The following is a 24,638-nucleotide window of genomic DNA, read 5'->3' as shown; positions in this document are numbered from 1 at the left end:
GGCTTGCATAATTTTGTTATTCCATGTCCTATTTATTTTCAGTGATTTGTTTGATTTTTCTTAATCTGTTCAAATCATAATGTATTCATAATATTTTCAGCCGAGTGGAGTACCGTTTTTATTACTCGAGCAAGATCGTATTTTGTTTATTTAGGAAATCTTTATTTCATTTCTTCCTTCTTTGAGAAAAGTGATAATGATGGGGGGGGGGGGGTCCAAGCCCATCCCCCAAAAGTACATCAGAATGACCCTCTTCTTTACCCTTTTTCTTTTCTCCTTTGTCTTTTTTTTGGGGGGGAGGGGGTCCTTGGCCTGTACGCTAGTCGGGGAGGGGGTAGTCCAGGGGAGCGTTTCATGAAAGGACTTGTCGGACGTTTTATCCGACAAGTCCCATTTTACCAACAGTCACTATAGAAACAGTGCCTCTTAGCCAATCAGAATCAAGGAAAGATGTCAGATCTGACTTGTCAGACAAAAATGTTGATGAAACGGTCCCCTGAAGTGTTAAGCATGACTTCATGTTTTCAATCATGTAAATCCAATTTTGTAATTTTTTAATGATTGATTGTAAAAATACAAATAAAGTTTTAAGCATCATATAGCTTTATAAAACAAGACTTATAGGTCGGATAGTGAGCTTCGAGCACGAAGCTCAAGCTCGTTTTTTTTTAATGGTCAGAAAATGATCCATTTTAGGGACTCTTCGGTTTTTCAGGGGTTATTTTCCTCTTTAGCCCCTTTTAAATTTCAATAATTCCCATTTCTTCATCACAAACCGGGAAAAAGAATTTGATGAAAATGAAGAGACATTCAAAAGGAGGTAAAATATACGGGGCACGTCATCCCATGCGCTCGATCATAAGAATGTGCAAAGAGAGAAAACAGGAACATATTATTTTTCAACTTGGAATTTTTGTTTCTCCATCTTACTTAGAAGTAATCATTAAAATATTATTACTTCCAGAACCATTAAAACTGCAAAAAGTCGGAAAACAAACTCTCCCCACCATATCACAGTGAAACCCCTTCTCTAATTTGGCCTTCTGCTCGCATCATAAGTTGAGTAAAGTTTAAGCAGTCAGCAATTCGATCGATGGGCTGGGTTTGTGTCAAGGCTTTTTATTTACTAGTCGGAACTACTTTAAGTAAACCCTCGTAAGCTCCCCCTTCGTGTAAATCCTGGTCTGATTTAACCCTCAGTTCTTATTTGCATACAACCGTTATTTGCGAGCACATCCCCCTGTCAATAGTTCTTTGTAGTACATTCCAGATGAGAGCGTGAACAAGCCTATATGAAAACGTTGGTTAATTTTAGGTGGGATAAGACTGAACACGTCAGGAAATGTAACACAATAGGTTTGCTGTTAGCGATCGATAATTTGGGGTTAGCAGGACAAAGAGAAACGTAAGCTTAGGGTTGTTGAAGGCTAAAGCTGATGTAAGAGACAGACAATAAACTAAATTGATGTTCTGTACTCCAAAGAACACTTCATCAAGATATTTTGTGACAAGATGTCATGCTGCTGCTGCTGCTACTACTACTACTACTACTACTACTACTACTACTACTACTACTACTACTACTACTTCAACTACTACTACTACTACAACTACTACTCCTACTCCTAAAACTACCACTTCTGCTATTACTACTACTGCTACTACTACTCGTTCTACTACTACTTCTACTACTCCTACTACTTCTACTACTACTATAACCACTACTACTATTAGTAGTAGTACTACGACCACTCATACTGCTACTATTTGTAAAATATTTTGGTAAGGTGAGATGATGTAGGGAGTAACTGTATGTATTTTCTCCTGGTAATATGGTAAGAATCAGGCTCAAATTTTAAGCATCGTTTACAAATTCTAAAGAATGAAATACAGGGAGGGCCATAACCTCATTTCACTAACAAATTTATTCATAGCCTCAAAAAGTACACATACATTGCATACAAACAAATTTTACCATACAACTGTTTGATTTAGAGGACTTTCTCCATTTAAATACAAATCAAAGCAAAATACAAACATAATACAACAAAACATTTCAAACATTTGAATTAAGAAGCTTCATAGATTTATAAGAAACACCAAGTGGAGCGCCTCTGGCTGTCTCACCAGCATCACACGATTCAATATAAGCAGCAGTGCTGACTTTGAAAACTACTTTATAATAGATATTCACAAAAAACACCATTCATATCAGTAGTGATACAATACTACGTTCATTGACAATAAATGACATTTGACCTTGATCATGCGACCTAAGACTTGTCAATGATACTTGATTTCCCCTATATCCACAAACTTTGAAAGTTATGACAGCAATCTCATAGTTACCTCCAAAATGACCAAAGTTCAATTACCTTAAATGACCTTTGACTTTGGTCATGTGACCTGAAACTTGCGTGAGATGTTCAATGATACTCAATTACTCTTATGTCTTCAATTAGGCACATTTTAGTGAACTTTTAAAATGAAAGGTATAGCCATGAATAATGAGTGATGTCTAAGAGCAAGGATACAGAATGCTACACATCCACTGAAAAAAAACCCACAAAAACAAGAAGTTATAAATAAACAAAAATTAATACACTGATTACTGCTTTTAGTCTACTTTCCAAGAAAGTAATAGGGAAAAAGTCCCCCTCCCATACAGAAAAAAAATACATATTTCTTCTTGAAATGAAAAACCACTAATCACTATAAATAAAATACATGTGATTTCAAATGAACATGTGAAGGAATGTTTTTTTAATCAGATGAGACCTTGAAAACAGTGATCATTTTATTGATGCATCAAGGATTACCTACATTTCGCTGTCAACGATTAAAAAATAAAGGAACAATTAAGATACTTGCTCAGGTGTGGAAAATCATGAACAAACGAATAAGTGAAAACAATTGGCCCTGCTTCCTAGTTTTTACATCATTCAATACAGTGAGGAAGTAATTTGGAACTGGTTTTCTTTGGTAATATTTTTAACAGACATAACCAGCTATCAAATATACACAAACATACAAAGAAATAAACATCATCATGCTTTCTTCAGTCATGTGTTAATATGAGCTCGGTCAGTCTCACTTGTAGCTATCAACTGACAGTATGACACCACACTTTATCCAGAGCTGCCAACCTGAAAAAGAACATTTCAGTATTTTTAAAGCTGAAAATCAGTATTTTGATGATGACATCAGTATTTTCAATGAAATACCATAAGACAACACATAAAATGGAAACTTTAGAAGTCAGTATTTTGCATGAAACCATCAGTATTCTTATTTTTCAGTACTAAATACTGAAAATCCGTACTACTTGGCAGCTCCGTTTATCCCATGATAATTGCACTCCATATGACTTTCTCATTATATCCCATAGGCGTGTATTCTGAAATCTGATTTAACTTTAGGCCATGGTCTGTGTTTGAATTATGGGAACCCCAAAACTACAAAATTGCATTTACATTATATGTTCCTATCTTTACTTGGCTCTTTCCTCAAGTTTTAACAAGGAGAATTATTTCAGAAATTATTCCTAGTCAGTTATGAATGATTTGAGTGTCAAATGAGATGATAAATTAAACTGTACTGTTAGAGAGTTACTTGCTCCAGTTGCAAAACTGCCAACCTCAATTGTAAAAAAAAATCAAATTCCTTATTTCTTTTTAACCCATTTCCAAGGCTAAAATCTTATTCTTCTTGAAAATTTTGAAAAACATATCAAACATCGTAACTCTGTAAGTTTAACAAATCATATTTCAAGGGGGAAAATCCTATTCAGTGTGATTTTCCCCTTAAAAATCCTACTACTAACTGTGCAATTGGCTATCCATATTTCAAACTCAACTTTAAACCAGAGTTTGAATAAAACCCAATTCACAATACAGACAAAAGAGGCACAAAACTTTTCTAGAAGTTTTATTTAATCTGCTTTCAGACCATCGAATTGGCAACTTTAATTCTCAAATTGGCAACAGTTATACATTATTTGGTAAATCGCCAATTCGTCTACAGCCAACTCGTCCACTCACCACATGGTCTGCTTTCATTTAGTCTGATGCCATTCCGTCTAACAACCATTTGGTCCAATCATCACTTCATCTAATCATCGTTTCGTCTATGACCATTTCGTATCAGTTGGTCTAATATCCATTTCATTTTCCTTCATTTTGCACAATTTAACACTTAATTCGATTAGACCAAATGGTATATGGACTAAATGGCTATTGGATCAACTGGTTATTAGACTGAATGGCATTAGACTAAATGAAAGTAGACCATGTGGCGAGTGGACGAACTAATGGTAGACCAAATGATAATTAGACGAATTGGAAATAAACCCATTATTTTATTCATATTCTCTTTAATAGCTGAATGCTTGAGCAATAAAACTTTCTTTTATGTCAATGATAAAGTTGAAGCGGGTAGTGGTGTGAAAACCTGATAACAAACAAAATGTGTTTGAGTACGGGTGAATGTTGTGCGTCGTACAGGATTCAGAAATGACCCGAATGACACGCAACATTTTCACCCCTATTTCATCAATGGAAAACATATTTTTGTTGGTACCGGTAGTCAATATTTTACATGACTACCCAGTAGTACTTAAATATTACAATAAAAAAAATTGAAGTTCCTCTTTTGTTTGGACAGCAGGTGGAAAAATGTTGTGAAAATGGCTGATTTTTCTAGCATGGACTCGCCCTTGATGGTTGTGACAGGATATTCAGTTCAGAATAATAAGAGAATAGGGAAAAGTGCTTGAGTTTGAGGTTAGATTTACTTGGATTAATATGCACATTTACATGTCATGGAAACAATACATGACTCTTTTACTGCAGAGTGATGAACTGCTTAAAGCTACATTAACATCACTGCCTATATGTAGTCTCACATATAATCTATGGAAATTGACCATTCACACAATCCACAAGAAAATGAATCTTGCTGTTTCACGGGTACATCCAGAGAACAATCATTATTCATCTGACCCCCATTTTCCTTCATTTTTAATTCAAATCATAAACTGCTCCAGTCATGATCATGTAAGAATTAGAAAACAGAGAAAACAAAAGAAAAAAAACAAGAATTCTCACATTAGTCTGCAGGCACAGACCCTGATTGAAACTATGATCAAGAAGTTATTCTACACACAAGACTAGCACAAATAAAACTTGCCGTTTCAGAGGAGCCTTCTGTACACAAGCCATTGGCAGGGACATTAGGCTGCACATTCAGACCACTTGGAATCCTTGAGTAAAGGGTCTGTACAGTAGACTAGTCTCACATACAGACTAGATTACATGTATTTCATGAAATTGCCCTTATGGGTCCAATGGCATGCATTCTCTGTGCTCAGAAATACAAGGAATCCTCTCTGCCATGGAAATCATATCCTCAAGTGGCATCATGGACATATCAAAAGTAGAAACAATTACTCAGCAGCAATTATTCTGTCATGACCATCTCAGGTTCAACAAACTTTAATAGGGAGATGTTGAGGTTAGCAGAATAGAGACTGACATTACTTGTCAGATGTCCTTGCTTCTCATATTTTGTAATCCATCAATTCATCGAGCTGCTTCCTGTATTCTAGTGCCAGCGGAACACTCCTGCAAATACAAAGAGATAAGTCCAATAAGTTAAATGGATAAGGTAAAACTAATCAAGAAATTAAATGCACCTTATGAAAGTCCCAATAGGTAATTTAACAAAAGGACATTGTGGTCTAGTTGTTTAGAATTTTGTCTTTCGATCTGAGGGACGTGGGTTCAATTCCCAGCCTTGGCGTGTTTTCCTTCAGCAAGTAATTCATCCACTTTGTGCTACACTCAATCCAGGTGAGGCACGCCATGCATGATGCGCGACTGCAAGGCGACAATTTACATAACAATGGCTTACTAATGGTTACTTTGCTAAGTTTGTGAATAACTTGAATCAGAAGTAGTGATAAGCCAACAGGCTTATAAATTGTTCCAAAAAGAAGCTTGATTTACACATTGTACAGCCTTGGGTAATAATAAAAATATTGACTTGCTATTCTTTCGGGAAACATCAAATATGTTGCCCTAAAAAGAACCATATTGCCCTCGTCTAAAGACTCGGGCCAATATCATTCTGTTGCAGGCGACATATTTGATGTTCCCCTCAAGGCCAGTCAATATTATATAATAATTCATTTATATATCTAAAAGATTAAGCAATATTTTGTTAACTAAAAATATCAAGAATTCAAATTATAAGAAATTACTTTGTGTTGTTGAAAAAAGTAGATTCTTGATATTGAGAAATGAAATTAATAAGCCTACATATGTCGCTTTACAAATGTTCAGTAGTGGCAGCCCCAGTACAGGCCAATAAATTTTATCTTGAAAACTTTTGTGGCTGACCACTATTAAAATTAACTTCATAGTCATGTTTCATGCCACTTTAAAAAAAAAAAGACCACCAGTTGTGTGTAGAAATTCGCTCATTCTCCTGAAGACAACAAAAACTTACTTTTTGAAACATTGAGTTTGGATGGACGTTTGAAGAGTAGTCCTTTCAAGACTAAACCTATGCCCACAAAATAATAAGCCTGTTCACGATTGTAAACTGCGCACGAGCAGAAAAGGGTCATTTGAGATAAACCATGAAGGTGGCTTTCAAATTTACCGACATAGGCATTTGTGATTTGATGATTATTCATTTATTCCTTTCAAAATATTCATTTATCACATCCAAGCTGAAGAGTAATAAATAGAGCCTTCATAATCACTGGTATTTGAGAGTAGCCTAAACAATAGTCAAATGTGCTAAAGGCAGACAATAAAACAGATTTCCAAACTTTATCCCTGATGTACTATTCAGTGTGTGCTGTGAGCCTCCAAACTGATTCATTCTTCACCATGGAAACCTTCAGAAATTACACCGAATACTGACATTTTTTTTACTTACTTGAGATGTTTATTGAAGGTTGACCCAATCCTATGCAATGATGTCTTAATGGTGGTTCTAAGGTCATTACGAAGCTGATCATCAGGGTGAGCCGGGCCTATCCTCGTGACCTTGAGTTCACGGGGGTCACGAGCAGTCAGAAGTGTTGGAAGCTTCAAGAGTTTTTCTAGAGCCTTTAGGAAAGAAAATAAATAAAATATGGACTTATGGATTCAGCAATGATTGTGGTATGAAAGGAAGTTATAGAATATGATTAGGGAGTATTCGCTCCGTAATGTACAGATTGTTCAAGGACACAGTAAATGTAATGCCCATCATATTCTAATACATGTATTTATACTTCTTGATTTTTATGTTTTTTATGAAGATTGTGGTAAATAAAGTTTCAATTTCAAATTTCAATTTCATCAAATGACAATGAACAGCTGGGAGGCATTTGTCGAAAATTGATAAATCGGAACAGCAGTTCCAAAATTCAAGATTAAACTAATTTCACATGCATTATGTTTTTATCTGTTTTTTCAAAATAACCTTTGAGTGAGCAAAAAGACAAAACTAAATGAAACTGACAAAAAAATTGACCTGCCGCACAAAACTAGGCAGTCTTACACAATAATTGGAAGGGAAGATATGTACTTACATTATATAAGGCAAGCATTTCAGTGAGTATGTCAGGCAGACTTTTCTGCACTACTCCATACAAGTCTTCAGTGTAAGAGGCTGCAACTAATGATGCAAAGGCTGTGAAGAAATAAGAGGAGAAAGAAATGGACAATCACCCCAAAACAACGCTCATCACTATTTGAACTGAAAGATGATTCTAAGCACTGTTCGAAGACATTGAAATTTGTGAGATATTTCCTATTTTTGAGCAAGTGCCATGAGCGCCCAGCTGAGGCAGAAACTGGCGCTATACAAGAACCCATCATCATAGTCAATTTTCGACGAACTTTGTCGGGGACACTTTTGTCATCATAAATAAGGTAAAATAAATCCATCTAAACCAACAAAAGTAAAAAGAATCATCTTTTTCTGATTTATGGTTGAAAAACACAATTTGCATTGACTTTGTACATGAAATCGTGTTTTTGAGCAATTTTGGGACCGACATGCACTTAAAAAAATATTGCATAATTTCGGAACCGCGTATCCGGGCTTCGCAAATTTTTTTTTTTTACTTAAGTAAAAAGTCAGCGAGCTGCGTGGTCAAAAAATTTTGCACAGCGGTGTAGCGGCCAATTTTGTTGGGGGGGTCAAATCAGTTTAATAAGTGTTAAGCCTTAAGATAATTTTTTTAAGTCTTGCACGTCTTCTGATGGCAATTTTACAATATTAACTGAAGGCAAGGAGTCAGACAGAAATCCCCCCCCCCCCGTGTTTGAAATTACCCAGTAGAATAGGGTTAACACCTCTCGACAGATTCATGACATCCTTACCTTCTAAAGCCCATATGTGGAGCTGCGTCTCGGTGAACAACAAGCGATTATCAGCCTCGGGGAAAGGGTCCACAAAGTAGCGGAAGAGAGGTAGCTGCCTGATGACCGCAATCCGAGGATACAGGAAGACAAAGAAAGGTCTCTTTAATACTTGAAAAGAGGCCCGTTGAGGGGACATACCTGCACAGCAAAAGGGTAGACAAGAAAATCAAAATTAATTAGGACTTATTTCTTTATGTGACTTCATGAAGTTGTTAATATTACACAATGGCCCGTATTCTGAAGTCAGGTTTAACTTAGACCACAGTCTAATTCTCAGCTTAAACAATGGGGAGCCAAAAATTCAAAAAATTTGTTTAAATTGTGTATTTCTCATGTTACTTCTTTGTTTCTTTTTGCTTTCATAACAAAGAACAATACTTCAGTTATCATTCCCAGGCAATTATGAACAATTTGGGTGTCAAATGAGTTAATAAACTGAATGTGTACTGTTAGGGATTTGTGCCCCATTTCGCTCTCCATAGTTAAACAACTTTAAACCATGGTTTAATTCAAACCCGAGATCAGGATACAGGCCAATGTCTGTAAGCTCTTGACAAAGCTCTTGACAGCAAGGCTTGCCCACATACAATCATCTATATTCTCCATACTCCCCAAACATATATTCTTTACAGATATTTCAGTTTGAGCATAACAGAGGAGACGTGACTAAACTGAAAAGCCAATCACATGAAAGGATATTAGTAGATTATAACAGTTGCCAGTAAAATCAAGCTTCATAAATCATCCCCCAAATAATGCAACAGCTATGGTACTTATGAATAGGTCTCCAGTTTTAGATCAAAAGAGGATAACAACTGCACTAAAATGCTGCTCACAGCCAATCAGATGACAGGATTTCAGTAGATTATAACAGTTGCTAGTAAAACCATGCTTCATGAATCATCCCACCAATATTCCAACAGCTATGGTGTTTATGAATAGGTCTCCAGATTTAAAAAACAAGAGAATATCAACTGCACTAAAATCAGATTGGTACTCCCTGCCTTCTTCGCTCTTTGGAATTGACAACATTGAACTCTTCAAATCGTCTCTTAAAACTCACTCATTTCAGCTGATGTGTAATATTTAGCTTAATTGGATGAGCCTGCGTGTATGAATGTTTTGAAAAGAAATAAGGCACAATATAGATGCTGTAGATTATCATCATCATCATCATCATCTCATCATCATCATCATCATCATCTCATCATCACCATCATCATCATCATCATCATGATCATGATCATCATCATCATCATCATCATGATCATCACCATGATCATCATCATCATCTCATCATCATCTTCGTCATTACCATCATCATCAAGGATTTCAGTAGATTACAACAGTTGTCAGGTAAAAACCATTCTTCTTGAAATACCCCAAAAATATTTTACCTCTATGGTGTTCATGAATAGGCCTCCTAGGTGAAGGCACGTAGGTATGACTGGCAGGCGAATCAACCCACACACTGTCACCGCCCGGTGTGCGGGCATTATAGCTGGCATTATGCCGCGCTGGGGTCCTGGGCATGGCGTACCCAGGGGAAGGGTAGTCGACCGGGGTACCGTAGGTGGTAGCAGACAGGGTGGCGATACGTTGGTGGGGCCCAGGGGAAGTAGCTGCTGTATAGAAGGAGCTACTGCTGGAGACTATATGAAAATAAATTAACAGAAAGATTATCCAGTATTGATAGAACAGCAATCTCTTTGAAAATATAAAAAATATGGAGCGAAATTCTAGTTTACTGCACAAGAACTTTAACAAGATCATTTCACTTTTTCCATAAATTTTAGAAATACAATGGGAGAGAATACAAAGATTGGTAAACAGCTTTACTCTATTTTGAGGGTTGAAAAGCATATATTTTATACTTTTATGAGAGAGAAAATAAATTCTTCTGCAATCATATGACACAATGGGGGAAGTAGTAATACTACATCGGGGGTGTGGGGAGGGGTCAAAACATAATGAACATTGTTGGAAACAGCATATTTTCTTATAATCAGGAATGGGCCATATACACTTAAACAATATCAATTGTCCAGCACAAGCAAATCTTTTCTCCCTTGCAACAAGTTACTGGCCCGACAGTGATTTTTACCGGACTGGGACCGTCAGACCGCCACTAGTGTTGTGCGCTGTGTATAATAAATACTCCATGATCGGAAATTTTTTAAAAAGTAACAAATCATACAAAAAAAAGAGTATTGGCATATATAGCAAAATAGAGGAAATAAATACTCTAAAAGGGAACGGTTGGCATGTCTGCTCAGAACATCACTCCTACCTCTCTGTGCATTTGTACCACTCTGTTTCTTTGTCTTCTTCTTCTCTTCCTCTTCCTTCATTCTCTTCTCTCTGTTGATGCCGTTTGCCGCCCACTCTTGGTGGACAATCAACCTATCGGTCAGCGAGGCAAGCAACTGGAGGCATTCAGAACTGATCCTCGTCCAGTTGTGCGGGTGACCACCTGGAATGAGTTGCAAAATAACCGGTACATTTTACAACAAAATTATGCTTCACTTTGCGAAGTCAAATCTATGGGAGCTGGTAAAGCAGCCCGACTTCAAGAAAATTGGATGTAAACACAACTACAGAAACAGTAAATAAAAACATTATTCATTTTGTTCATTCTCAATTCGTACTATGTATCTTTATCTGCAAATCAACCATATTGCTCTCAATGTGAACATTATATTACATGGTGAAATACATAAATAAAACAAACTAATCTAAACCTAGGTACTTACCGCAACCAATAATTTTATAAGGAAATTTAAAATCAAGCTTAATTATCATCATATCATCTCTAATGAATTTATGGAAACTTAAGTTTGCAACATAACAAAATCAATGCTAAATTGTTGGAACACTGAAGATCTCAAATACACGTAGGAAAGCATATTCTTGGAAATAGACCAGACAACAGGCAGGAATACCATTCCTATTTTTAGTAATTTCTAAGCATTTCCACATTTTCTTCCACAATCATCCGACACGTAATTTCAAATACACTTTGGGTATTCTTTTTTTTTCAATTCTTACTTGTGGCCCATGCTATTTTGTACATGTCTGGCGGGGGGGAAGCTGTTTTTGGACCCACAAGCCTTTCATGATAATGAATGTTGGGAGTGCATGTATCATGAAACACATAAACTGCAATAGAGCACAGTTAGGTGTTTCATAAAGATGTTTGTAAGTTACGAAAGACTTTACAAGCAAATGATCGTTTCTTAGTGTTGGGTCAGAAAATAATAATCCACTCTCCATGAAAGCTGATGCACAAGAGGGGATCATCTTACAAAGAGTTGCGATTGATCCAATCAAAATCAAGTATATGGAAATCCATTAATGTCATAATTCTTCAACCAGGAAATTTGCACAATGTCCTTTGTCAAGAAAGAGAAGCACACTGAATTTCAAGGATACAATGAATGCATGAATACATATCATATCTAAAAAATATTTTGAACAAACATGGATTTTGAAAGTTGACACTGCTGGCTATCCATAGTTGTGGTTGATCATATCAATAACAGCTCCTTGTAGGAGAGGGCCCTGGTTTTAACCTACCTGGCTGACTAAGAGTAAATATCTGTTTCCTCCTAGCTAGTGAGTGTTCTGAGAGAATGCTGAGGTCTTGATAAGCCAAGTATTTGACCAGAGGACTGTTCCGTTGGCCCAAGGCTCGATGAAGCGTACACTCCTCACTTGTGTTGAAAGCCGTCTCTATTGGAAACTCATACACCTGTTCATATTAATAACGATTGAAGGCTTTCTATTTTATAGATTCCAGATTCTCAAGTGAATCAAAATATTCCCCTTACAGGTAACTAATTGTCAAATCAGGGAGATATTTCTTTAATTACACACAATGGTTATGATCAATTTGAAATTCTGGATGCAAACGTTGGATTTGGTTTGCAGGGAAAGTCAGTTTTATAGACGGTCTGCATTCAAACTTCCCTTTACATTTTCAGCTTTTGACAAAATAAATGTAATGGTAACAATAAATGTGATGATTATGCCGTATGAGATATGATCAAACTAAATTATTTTTATTATTTTTTTAATTATCATTATTTGTTTGGCGTCACCTGTGCCTGGGAGGCGAAAAGCGAACTGAATCACTGTGACCCGCAGGTCTCTCCTCCCGATATAACTGATTGGGGGGAATGCAGGTGGACCACTACACTGGGGTTTCCCCCTACTCTTATACGAATAGCAATGGGTTCTTAACAATAACATGCAAAGGTGGTGACTCTCCTCTACACGGGGTCTCCATCTAACGTCCTATCCGAGGGACGGAGTGTTTTCCATTGTAACATAGCCTGCATCTATGAAACATGGGAGAGACGTTTAAACACAACGCAGTGGCTTCAGTCATCCGCCCGGGGTGGACTCGAACCCACGATCTTTGGTTCGACGGGCAGAAGCGTTACCGACTGAGCCAACACCGCTCTTTTAGAAACATTATTTCAAGAATTTGGCATCTATGGTAGGCTGATAAGCATAAAGCTCTATAGTTTGCTTTGTGCTCTTTTTCTCGAAGATTAAATTCAGTTTGACATTATTAAAAAAAAAAAAAACACACACACATCCATACCAGGCTCCATACCAATGTTACAAGTCCATAAACAGGGACAAAGGATTTTTAAAATGAAAATTAAGGACATTGCTGACATTTCTACACACCCCTATGGTGAAATTCTCACAAATATAGGGAAACATGGTCATTATGGGTGAACATTGTTATTTTTTCTCTCCCAAAGACAGTGACTGTAACTATTAGAGAGGACAGTTGGCAGTTAGGACAAATCTGAACAAAACCAATCTGAAGACTAACAATGTAGGTTAAGAAATAGAAATATTAAGAAACAAAGGATTGATTCATGCATTAAAGACTCACCTCCGTATTAAAGACTTTGAAGAGGTAAAGAGAGAATGTCCATAGATGGGTGATGACGGTTCCTAGGAGCCATGCCTGCCATAGCAGCCTGATATCCAGGAGACCTCTGATGGAGTCCACAGGGACCGCAAGCTCCTGGAGATCCAGATTGGTGAGAAACCATGATTTGAACAGGCAACCTAGAAATAGAGAATACAGTCATATGGGTTACCATTGTCTTTATTTTTCATTTAAATTTATATTAACTGATAAAACATCACAAAACATATTTTCAAAAAGGTTTGAATAAAAAAAATACACCTCAATTAATACTGGATAGACTCTCATGATAATATCACATTTCAACTTTCTATAATTTTTTTCCTTTTCTCTCATATGTTCATTACAACAAATGGAGATTACAAAATTGTAAATGATACACAGAAATTGAAAAAAATATCTCTAAAAGATATTTTCATGTGATTTTCTAATTTCTTTTTGGGGGGATTGGGTGTGGCGATACTATTTGAGTACTCCTCAATGGTAAATTAGACAAAAAGGAAACAATCTATAAATGACATAAAATTAGAATAATTACTGGTGCAGAACATACATTAATATGAATGAAATCTGTGTAAAATACCAATTTACCTTTCATCAGAAAGGGATATATTTATTTTATAAAGCAAATATACTTTATCAGTTTGATGCCATTTACAAAAAGGTAAGAAGAAAGCTACATTGTATACATACATGTAAGAGATAACAAAAGTGGGAATCGCATGGTCTAATTATATTCTGTACATTGAGTATTAAATTTTCTGAAAGCAACCATATATATCTAAATGAAGCAGAAATAGTTAATAGCTAAGAAAACAATACCAATTGACTTCACATCCAACATTTATAAATACCAATGACTCTGCATGTAAAATGAGGCTGAAGTTTTGATTACCCTCAAACATGTTCCATTTGTTAAAATGTCTATAAACAAATTTCAAGAGTCTCCGAAAGATAGCTGCATCAAAGCAACATGCCATCACTTACCACACAGGTAGTAGAATGCATAGTAGTATGTACACAAACGGAGGGACCACACAGAATTCTTCAAGACTAATTGTGCCACATTGGACTTCACTTGGAAGAACTTCACCTGCTGTTATGAGAGATCAACAGACACAGATTAAAATCATGGACATTGGCTGGAAAGAATTATACTGAATTGGTTGGAACCAGTTCCAACCGGTTTGAACCTCCATTTATTAGATCTAAAACATAATTACTACCAAGTTTACTGTGCGATTAAGTAGTTTTTGTCTCGCTTGGTGCTAGTCACACAAATGAAACTGGTAAAATGACCTAAACTTAAACAAAATATGAATTACATTACAATAATTATGTATCGAGCGTGATCTTGCAAATTAGTGCTGCAAGTCAGGCGGCATGTTCGGGTTCGGTTCGGTTCGGCAGGGTTCGGCAATTTTTTTCCGAACTTTGGTTCGGTTCGGGGTTCGGCAATAAATGCCAAATTAAATTTAACACATAGAAAAATAAAGACCGCCGACCCACAAACAAGTAATCTCATGCATGATCCGTCATGTATTAATAATAAATTTTGTTTCTAAAAAGAATAGTTAAGATAATTGTTGAACTTTCTTTTGTTTTAATTAACAAAAAATAAGTCATTTCTACTTTCATTTTTAAAATGAAAATAAAAAAAATCAAAAGAAAAAAATATTGATAACGAGAGAATCAGGACAGAAACAGAATTACAAAGATCAGAATATTTTTTTCACGATTATTTCATGTAGCTATGATCATGATCGATTACGATGTCATTGCCAACGCAGCTTCTCAAATTGGAAAGTGTTGATCGGGAATGTCGAAATAGTATACAAACAACCTCCACTCAACTGTTATTATACCGGTAAAATTCACATTCCAAAGAATACGAGTGTTTTAGAAAGTCCCTATTTTCTGAAAAGTGGTAAAATCTGGTCAATGAATTACTTTAAAAAGATAAATATCAGTCCATTCTTGGTCCAGAAAGATCGACGCTACGTGACTTCAAACATATTTCTAACACGAAAATGAGTACATGGGACTGTACTGCATATTTTAGTGTTGTGAAATCACTCGGCGTTGATCGTCAGAACTAAGACGGAACTGATAATTTATCATTTCATTCTCAGTAATTGGCCAGATTAAACCACTTTTAAGAAAATATTGACAATGGAAAAACGTTTCAAGTTTGGAATACGAATTTTACCTGTATAATAGCGACCGAGAGCAGGTTGTTTGGACTTCCTGTTTCAACTTTCCTTACCAACCATTTCCGGAACATCGATCTGGGAACATGCGTTGATTTGGTTTGAATTTGTATCTTTTTTGTTTTTTTCACCCTCATTCCTTCATCTCTTATTTATTTATCTTTTATATTAATATGGAAATTTCAGAAGGTGGAATATACTTTACCATTACTTTGTCAGTCACAAGGAATTAATTTATGTCTTTTCAATTAAATGTACATCCGATTACAGCAATACGTAATTCAACTACACTTTTTAACTGAGTTAAGCTTAAAATGTCCCCACATTTTATAAGGAAAAAATATATTCATGTTTAGGCCTGGGACGATTGTCATTATTACCATTCGATTATTTCCTGGAAAAATAATTGAATGATTCGATTGTTCGTCGGGAATTACGTCTTTTAAGTCACAATAGTTGTCCTACTTTATGGTGACCCCCCCCCCATGAAGAAATCTCCATCAAAGTCACATGTTTAGCATAAATGAGGCCCTTTTCCCCCTTCTCCGTGATTTTTTTATATCAAAAGAAACTTCATGAAATGAGATTAAATCTTTCAGTTTATTGTCCCAATGAAAATCTTTCCTAAATTAATACTGGTACCCTGGTATTATGCATTCATCCCTCCAAGTGCCACACCCCTGCATGTAAATGAATCAGCCCCGCCGAGTCCAAAGACGTAAACAACTCATTCATGTAGTATATTCTTTGAGACTGAGCCCAGGTGGAGCATTTCACTTGAAAATTTTCATCCCTTGCCCACACCATGTCCCCGCCTCCACTTGTGGCACTGCCCACGATGCTACACATGTATTAAAAAAAAATATTTCATGTGAAATACCTTTCAAAATAACGATTTTTTTTATCATTTGAACCTACATGTATAACTGGGTCTATTTTTGGAGACTAGTCGAGAAAGTACTGGTGAAGGCGGGCGCGTGTTGGAATGTAGTTTTCATTGGTTGAGGGGATATAAAAAAGGTTGCATTGTTCTGAAACATGAAAGAAATTCTCCGGCTCCCACCCCCTATCCTTCCCTCTCTCTTTCCCTCACACGCACACACACACACACAGATGGGGGAGGGGTCAATTCATTTCTGAAGTCATGACCTTTCCTGATAAGGGAACCACATGCCTTCCGCTTCTTTGTTTCCCAAAGTTTCATTGGCTATCCGAAGGTCCAATCAGCTCAAGTGAGCTGGTTATGTGTTATTATTGTGCACGCACACAATGACTTATTTTGTGTATGAGGGCAAGGTCGGGTGGGATTAACATTTTCGGAGCGCTATCATGTTGGTATGTAACTGTGAATGTGATACAATCATTGATAATTTTTGAAACATTACCTCGGTAACATAATTTTTAAACCTGTAAAAAACAGCTGTCATCATTGTTTTCTTGTCATTTTATTTTTATTACTTGGGTATTAGAGGTATCCCAACGTCATAATCGGGATCTGCCGAACATTCGATTAGTGTAAATTTTGCTAATCGATTGGTGATTGGCGGCATGCCAATCGAACCATTCGATCAATCGATGTTTACTCCCAGGCCTATTCATGTTTATAAAAAAATTGAAAATGATGAAAATTTAATCAAACACGAGACCGAAACTGTCATACTTTGTCATTTACGAGGAATGAATTTATGTCTGGTTCTTTTTCTTTATTAAATACAAAATGATTAGGTCCGATTACGATCACGATCGATTACGGCAATACGTAATTACACCACACTTTTATACCGAGTTTAGCTTCAAAATGCCCCCTCATTTTATCAAGAAAAAATATATTTATGTTAATAAAATATTCTCAAGTTGATAACAGTTCAATCAAAGACAAGATGGGAGCTATCATAGTGGATTTTAAAAATATATTGAGTGGAATTCTCTTTGTGCACAATCACTAACCAATATATATTTTATTGATTTTATACTTAAATCTATGTAGTCATCGCATTCACGCATTGCATACAAACATACTTTTTTTTTACCGAACTTCCGAACCAGGCCTTTGAGTTCGGTTCGGTTCGGTCCGGTTCGGAAGTGCCAAGTTCGGCGAACTTCCGTTCGGTTCGGCGGTTCGGCTGCAGCACTATTGCAAATGCGTACAACTTGGGCAAAGGTTAAACATATGTCAAGTCAGTTCATGCGAGACATTTATAGCATTTGACTGATAAAACATCAAGAAAATTAAATTCCCTGGAAGGACACACTTGTAATCACACATCCTCTCATTTCTCTCTCTCTCTTGCTGCCTCTTTCATACTTTCACTCACTTTATGTCATAGGCCCGTATTCTGAAGTCAGATTTAACTTAGGCCATGGTCTAACTTTGTGCTAAAATTACGGAAAGTAAAAAAAAAATGTCAAAATTTTCCTTGCATTGTATGCTTACTGTGCTCTTTCTTCACTCGCAAATGATGAAGAAAGGTACAGTCCAACCTCTCTAATCCGGACACGTTGGAACCAGCACCAATCTGGATAAGGGATTTATCCGGATCTGGGAGACCCGATATTAAATAAACGCAGCTGCGCTGCCTCCCCAGGCCACCGGCAGTAGCTACACTATTGCAGTGGGCGTACGGTAAAGACAATATTCACGCAGAGTCAGTGCAAATTATAGGCAGTGTTTTTATGGAAATGAAATCGATCGATGGCCAAAACTCTTGGATAATTTACCTGCTAAAATGGCTGAGGTATACATCGAGCATACCTCGAAAGAAAGAGAATGACTCGATGAAACCAAGTTTTAAAATTAGATCATCGCGGCAGGTATCGCAGCTTCGCAATGTCAGCCATTGTTACACTGACTGTAGGCTCAAACATGACATTTTCATGAAAAATATGTTTGGTGTAGGGTGACTATGTTGGGAAATATATGTAATCAAAGCGAGTTTACGTATATCTCATTTCCTCACGTACCGGTACTAGATTTTAAAAAAAAAATCTCGGCAAGTGTGCGTCCGGATAATAGAGAGATCCGGATAAGGGGAGGCCGGATAAGAGAGGTCCGACTGTATCTTATTTATCCTTCCGAAACAGTTGAGAAGAAAATTGCGAGAAAAATGAGCTGGTACATTGAAATTATACTGTTAGAGATTTATGTCATTATTGGCTCTCCATAGTTAAACCACAACTTTAAACAGAGTTTAAATTAAACCCGACTTCAGAATACAGGCCTATGCCTTTAATTTCTTTGTCTGTCTTCTTCTCCCCTCTTTCTCTTTCTGTTTGTCTGTCTGTCTCTCTCTTTCTCCCACAGCCTCCGTCCTGTCCGCTGCTTTTCTACTGGTCAGTTCGTCTCCCTTTCTCCATCTCTCTCTCTCAATCTCTATCTCGTTACTAAGTATCATAGTTACCTGTATGATGTTGAAAGTGAGTAGATTATGTCTGTTCAGATAATATGAAACACTGTATACGATACCCTGTGGTAGAAGGAATAAAAAAGTTTAAATGCTGAAAATTTAGAACAAACATATGAAATACATAAACATGACCTATCATTTTCAGGGTGAGGGCACTCTTTAACATGATTGTAGTGAACATAAATCCTTTTAGAGACAGAAATTATTTATTTCTGGCTAAATTTATCTCAGTTTTTCTTCAAATTGGCAACTTTTCTATATACTTCCCGATTGCTGAGAGACAAATACAATGCAATGTCTTTGACAACATTATACAGAGCCAAAACGCTAAGTCAATACCACATTGAGTAATCAATGGAGAAGCCTTCAATAATTGATTAGCAATGCAGTAGCCTTATAAAGGAGGTTTGACATTGTTCAAAATACACTTTCTACTAGTGCTGGTCGATACTTGATTTCAATGTTAGTCGATTATCGCCATCAAACTATCACCGATAACACAATATATAGCTGAGTCTGAAAATTCATAAAATACGTTCATTATGAACTGCACATCCATAAGAGCAGGAAAGAAGGAAATAAATGTAAGGCTTTGATTGGTACTTGTCTATGAAAAGTGGGCATTTGGGCACCAACTTACAAAGTTCTGAGTTGGTTTACATGTAAAGTTAAGCAATACAGAGCAGCATTTTCGGTCAATATATAAAGATTAACTTTTCTACAATCAACAATACTATATTGTGTTACCACGATATATCAATATAATCATAAAAACATCAAATATTCTATATTTTTTTCAATACCGCATAATTTTTATAGTATCGAAATATTAACCAGCACTCTTTTCTACTGACAGAAATAATCATTACAACCTTTTTATTTCAAATTCAATAAAAAGAAAATAACAAGAAACATACAATGAAAGCCCCAAAGAGAACAAGAAATAGATGTCGCTCGTTGAGGCACAGGCCCCTCTCCTCCCCGTTACATCGTGTGGATAGAGCCAGATAGTCGCCACCAACTAGCTTACAGGTGGACCAGGCGGTGATCCCGCCCAGGAGGGCGTGGCCTGCTGCATGGAGGAGGCGTGTCGGACGTGTGACTGACAGGATGATGGACAGCCGATTTCTATGGATGTAGGGGACAACTGAAAATGTAATCGATAAAAGAAGGGAGTGAGCAAAACAGGCAAAAAATAATAATTTTCTTCGCTTCTTTTCGGGGAATACTTCTCACAAAATGGTGCATATATCTGCAACATTGGGAAAGTTTTGAAGTAAATGGGGATTTTCCCTGCTCTTCTTTTTATTTTCCAGGGCCTCGTGGCACAAAAGGTACTATCAGGAACTTGGCCATCCAATAGTATCTTTCTTGAAACCCCTTGATTTTGAGTGGCTGTTACAGGGTGCTACATAACTTTTTAGATTAACTTGCCCTGTCGGGCAAGTAAATATTTAAATAGTTAGAATATACTTACCCGAAAATCTATTTCACTTGCCCAAAAAAAATCCTTGAAAAAAAAGTTTTACCTCTTCAAAAAAAAATATATTATGGCTTAAGAAACCATTGACCTTTTTTTCTCTCTTTTGACATGAACTGATGAACCTTGTTCTTGCATTTCTATTTACAAAGTAATTTTTTATCTTACCTGCCATGACCAAATTTAGGGTCGGTATATCATATCGACCCTAATTTTGGTAATTCTACTGTGAGAATTTTGCTTGCCCAATTTGGGCAAGTAGTTTTGGTCTTTACTTCAAAACACTTGCCCAACTTTAACTTTTACTTGCCCCGGGCAAGTGCTTATGTAGCACCCTCCTGTTAGGTCATGTTACCATGGTACTGTAGTTACCATTGGATGGCAAAGTTACCAAATAGTAAGTTACCAAAGTATAAGGGCCCTGAGCCTCCCTTGAGTGTAATTTTCACTCTGGAGTAAAATATATCGAATATATAATACACACGAAAGCAATCTTCAGGTGGGACTACAGAGAACAAAATTTTAACCAACTTTACATCCATAGCAAAATTTCCTATGTACTGTAAGCTGCATATATTTTGTGTCCAGATGATATCATAGTTGTGGACTGTTTAGGGCAGTTTTCACAAAACTTTGTGACTTTTTTATGTTTCCATTTATTAAAAGTTAATGGCTATGCATTGAAGCATAAATCTTTTGGTAAAATAAAACAACTGCAAAACTTACCATGTATCCAGAATAGCAAAGGGGTAGATTTGATTTAAAAAATTGAGTTTAATAAAGTCATTCAGAGAGAAATTGTTCTTTCCTGCTGAAACTTATCTGATATGTTCAATCTGCACATAGGTCATATGACTATTATAAGATCTACAATTTCCAATGCAATTCCAGATGGAAGGCTTTAAAAAAATTGATTGAAACAAAACTGAAACTTTTAATTGCAATAGCATTGCAGAATATGTGTCGTTTAGTATTACATACATTGCAATATTGTGTAACTCTGCACAATACGTACATGTAAAGGCTGTTCGTAACTAGTTCGAAAGGAATATGACAAAAGTCAATACTCACCAATATAAGAGAATGCATTACTAATTGCAGCAAATAATGAACAGAGAAAGATGATGAATATGCAGCTTATCCCATGTAGAGAAAAACAAGTCTGTAACCATCCTATCAAATAAAGAGAAGTGATAACGGTTAACATCAAATCTAGAGTGCAGGAAAATCAATAAATCTTATTCATTTTCTTCAAGTTAATAATTATTATAGTACAAAATCCAAAGTGTTTTATCCCAAACTGACTATTCAACTGCTCGACAATATGTGGTGTAAATGTCAACTGAAATACAATTTTCAAACCATGGTATATCAGAGGTAAAATAAAAGCAAATTCCAGTACTTATCAAAGCAATGTAAGAAGTGTGATCGTGCATCATGTTGTCAAATTTCATTCATTTATTTATTTTTGTTTAGTTTAATCCCACAGCTTTTATTCATAATCATATAATTGGGAGTTATGTTATCACACAAAGTCTCTAGTTATCCATATTATGGAAAATTGAAATATTTCACAGAATTTCAAAGAAAATTTAAAGGGGTGCCAAAAAAGACTTAATCGATTACCAAAATACAGCAAAACCTTCATGAACAAAGCAAAATCTGAAACATCAAAATCAAACTTGTTTGCAAAATTTTCATAAGGTAAAACTAAGTAATGGTGAGGGATTTTTTGATGGAAAATTGATTTTCCATTTGACTAGAAATCCATCTTAATACAAAATTTGAATTTTAGAACACAAAAGGACATGAACATAATTTGTATAAATATAACCCCCCCCCCAAAAAAAAAAAACAGCATTCTTTCAGCGGTGTTGTACCCCACTATAATTGGGCGTTGTGGCGTGTGCCTGTAATCCAAGCTGTTGGGAAGTTACAAATTGATGCAGAGGTTCGAGCCCTGGTCACGTCTTTCGGATGGTGACGTTAAAGGTCGGTCCCAGACGTAAATAATCATATCTGATCGATACACGTCTGACAAAACTCAAATACACACACACTCCCACTCCCACGGGGGGGGGGGGTACCTAAACTTCCCGAGGAATTGCCAACCCTTTTTTTGTAACTGCAGCACTTGGCAGCAAATAAACTGAAAAGGCTACTGGTCTTACCGAAGAGCCATGTGGTGGGATGAAGCAAAGAGAAGTGGGCTAAGCAGATGTAAATTCCTACAGCGGGTGGAAGTAACAGCATAGACCAGGCAATGCTGGCCCCTGTCCTCCAGTTAAACACCTGAATAAAAAAAAATTAAAGAGAAAGGAGTACAAATACTTCAATTTCATCACCTTGTACTTTTGAACGCCTAAAATTAGAAAATAGTAAAGAAGAGGACAGGGTTCATAAAATATTTGTATGATATCAATGTTTTCATGTATATTATTTGCAATACTGCTTGTATGTCGCAACTGAAGAAATATACAGATCCATTCAAATGTAAAGTCCACCAAAGGACTCCAGAAACACAGAGAGAGCAGGGGTCTAAAAGAGCAAGAGTTTTTCGAGCCAGGCATTAAATATCAAAAGAAATGCAGATACCCTGTCAAACAAGATCTGCTACAAAGAAGAATGAAACTGAGAAGGAAGAGCTCAGTAAGAAACGCAGAAATCAAAAAGAGAACATGAAAAGTAAAAAAAAAAAAAAAACAAGTGGAACTCCTCTGGCAGTCTCACCTGCATTACGCAATTCAATATTGCAGCAGTGCTGACTTTGAAAACAAGTATCAAATAATCATTCACAGAAGAAAACACTCATATGATAATAAAATACTATGTCCATTGACCCAACAAGACCTTTGACCATGATCATGTGACTTAATGGAAATCTATTGATTTCCGGGTTTCGGAGCGTTGCATGAATATGCATAAAATTGCTGAGTCTCGATAATTTTTTATCGATAATGGAGCAATCCGATCGCAAACCAAGACCATTTCCCGCGTAGACAAAGTGACCGGATATCGTTATCGAGTCCGAGGGAATTATTTTGGCGACCTGTCCTGACATAGTCATGACGTGATCTGCGCGATTGACCAATCAGTGGTCTCTGATTCGCTGAGATGGTCTATCAGTTGTACGCAGTCTATGGACGATTAGTTTTTCATTTTCATGAAAAAAAATCATTTTTTTTTTTTTTAAAACATCCTCCTTTGACTGCATGCTTGCAAATTTTATCATCATTCTCTCACGTATGTAATCTGACTATGAGACATATCACAGTACAGTTTCATTTCATTGAATCAGCACAAACAAACACACAAAAGTCGTAAAGGTTAGGCCGAAAAAAAACCTGCGCACGCACGCGCCCCACGCAGTGCAGCTGAATACTAGAGCGCTCGCTCAATCCTCGCCCACGCCGACAGGCCGGGGAAACAATGTACACAGATTTCGCTAGCTTCATCGTGACATGTGGTGCCCCAGTGCCAGCTTCACAGGACATAATTTCACAAAGACCCAAAGTTTTACATTTTAAATTTGATACATAAATCATGATGAATAGCTACTCAGGACAATCACAGCAAATTGCACTTACATCTTTCATGTACCAGTCTTTACTGGACGCCATGGATCACAAAATATTGCAGTAATAATGATGCAGATTGCAGATTTTTGAAAATCCGCCGATGACAAAATGATGTAAAGTTATGAAGCGCCAATTGTGAAAATATACCATAAATTTTCCATCTCTCATAGACTCATTTCGATACAAAAATGGACGGGACTTACTCTCAGTTTACTCTCACAGACCCTTCCCCCTTAAATTATATGACATATTTAGCCTAGCTTTGGTTTCATATATTTTGGAAGACAGCACACCCCCCAAAAAAATAGTGACGATAGTAATAAGAATAATAAATAAATAAGTAAATGAACGAATAAATGAATGAATGAATGAATGAATGAATAAATAAATGAAAATAATAAAAATAAATAAATAAGCAAACATATATAATAATAAAACCCCTGTTCGTTCATGTCCGTATGTCAAATTTCCCATCAACAGAGACAGGTCTATGTTCTGAGGTAGCTAAGACAATTAGATCAGTGCGGGTACTTCTCCGTTCAATAATTAAAACCAAGCAACCAGCGTTAATTTTAAGGGCACAGAGTCCATG

General features: G+C 36.4%; 1 protein-coding gene across 1 annotated transcript; it reads right to left on the bottom strand.

Moving 5' to 3' along the window:
* Nucleotides 1-4,333: 4,333 nt before the first annotated feature.
* On the bottom strand, nt 4,334-24,161 carry LOC121424099 (nucleoporin NDC1-like). Its single transcript, XM_041619695.1, has 14 exons — nt 24,056-24,161; nt 22,640-22,760; nt 21,540-21,641; nt 19,906-20,135; nt 18,983-19,048; nt 14,362-14,470; nt 13,336-13,514; nt 12,000-12,174; nt 10,714-10,896; nt 9,821-10,075; nt 8,382-8,561; nt 7,586-7,686; nt 6,946-7,118; nt 4,334-5,621 (listed from the first exon to the last, which is right to left on the bottom strand). Exons 1-14 carry the CDS (start codon nt 24,086-24,088, stop codon nt 5,558-5,560), a joined length of 1,971 nt encoding a protein of 656 aa, XP_041475629.1. The 5' UTR covers nt 24,089-24,161; the 3' UTR covers nt 4,334-5,557.
* Nucleotides 24,162-24,638: the final 477 nt, after the last annotated feature.

Source organism: Lytechinus variegatus, chromosome 11 (assembly GCF_018143015.1).
Source record: "Lytechinus variegatus isolate NC3 chromosome 11, Lvar_3.0, whole genome shotgun sequence".
Taxonomy (NCBI): domain Eukaryota; kingdom Metazoa; phylum Echinodermata; class Echinoidea; order Temnopleuroida; family Toxopneustidae; genus Lytechinus; species Lytechinus variegatus.
The sequence above is the reverse complement of the archived record's forward strand: the minus strand, read 5'-3'. Positions and strand labels throughout refer to the sequence as shown.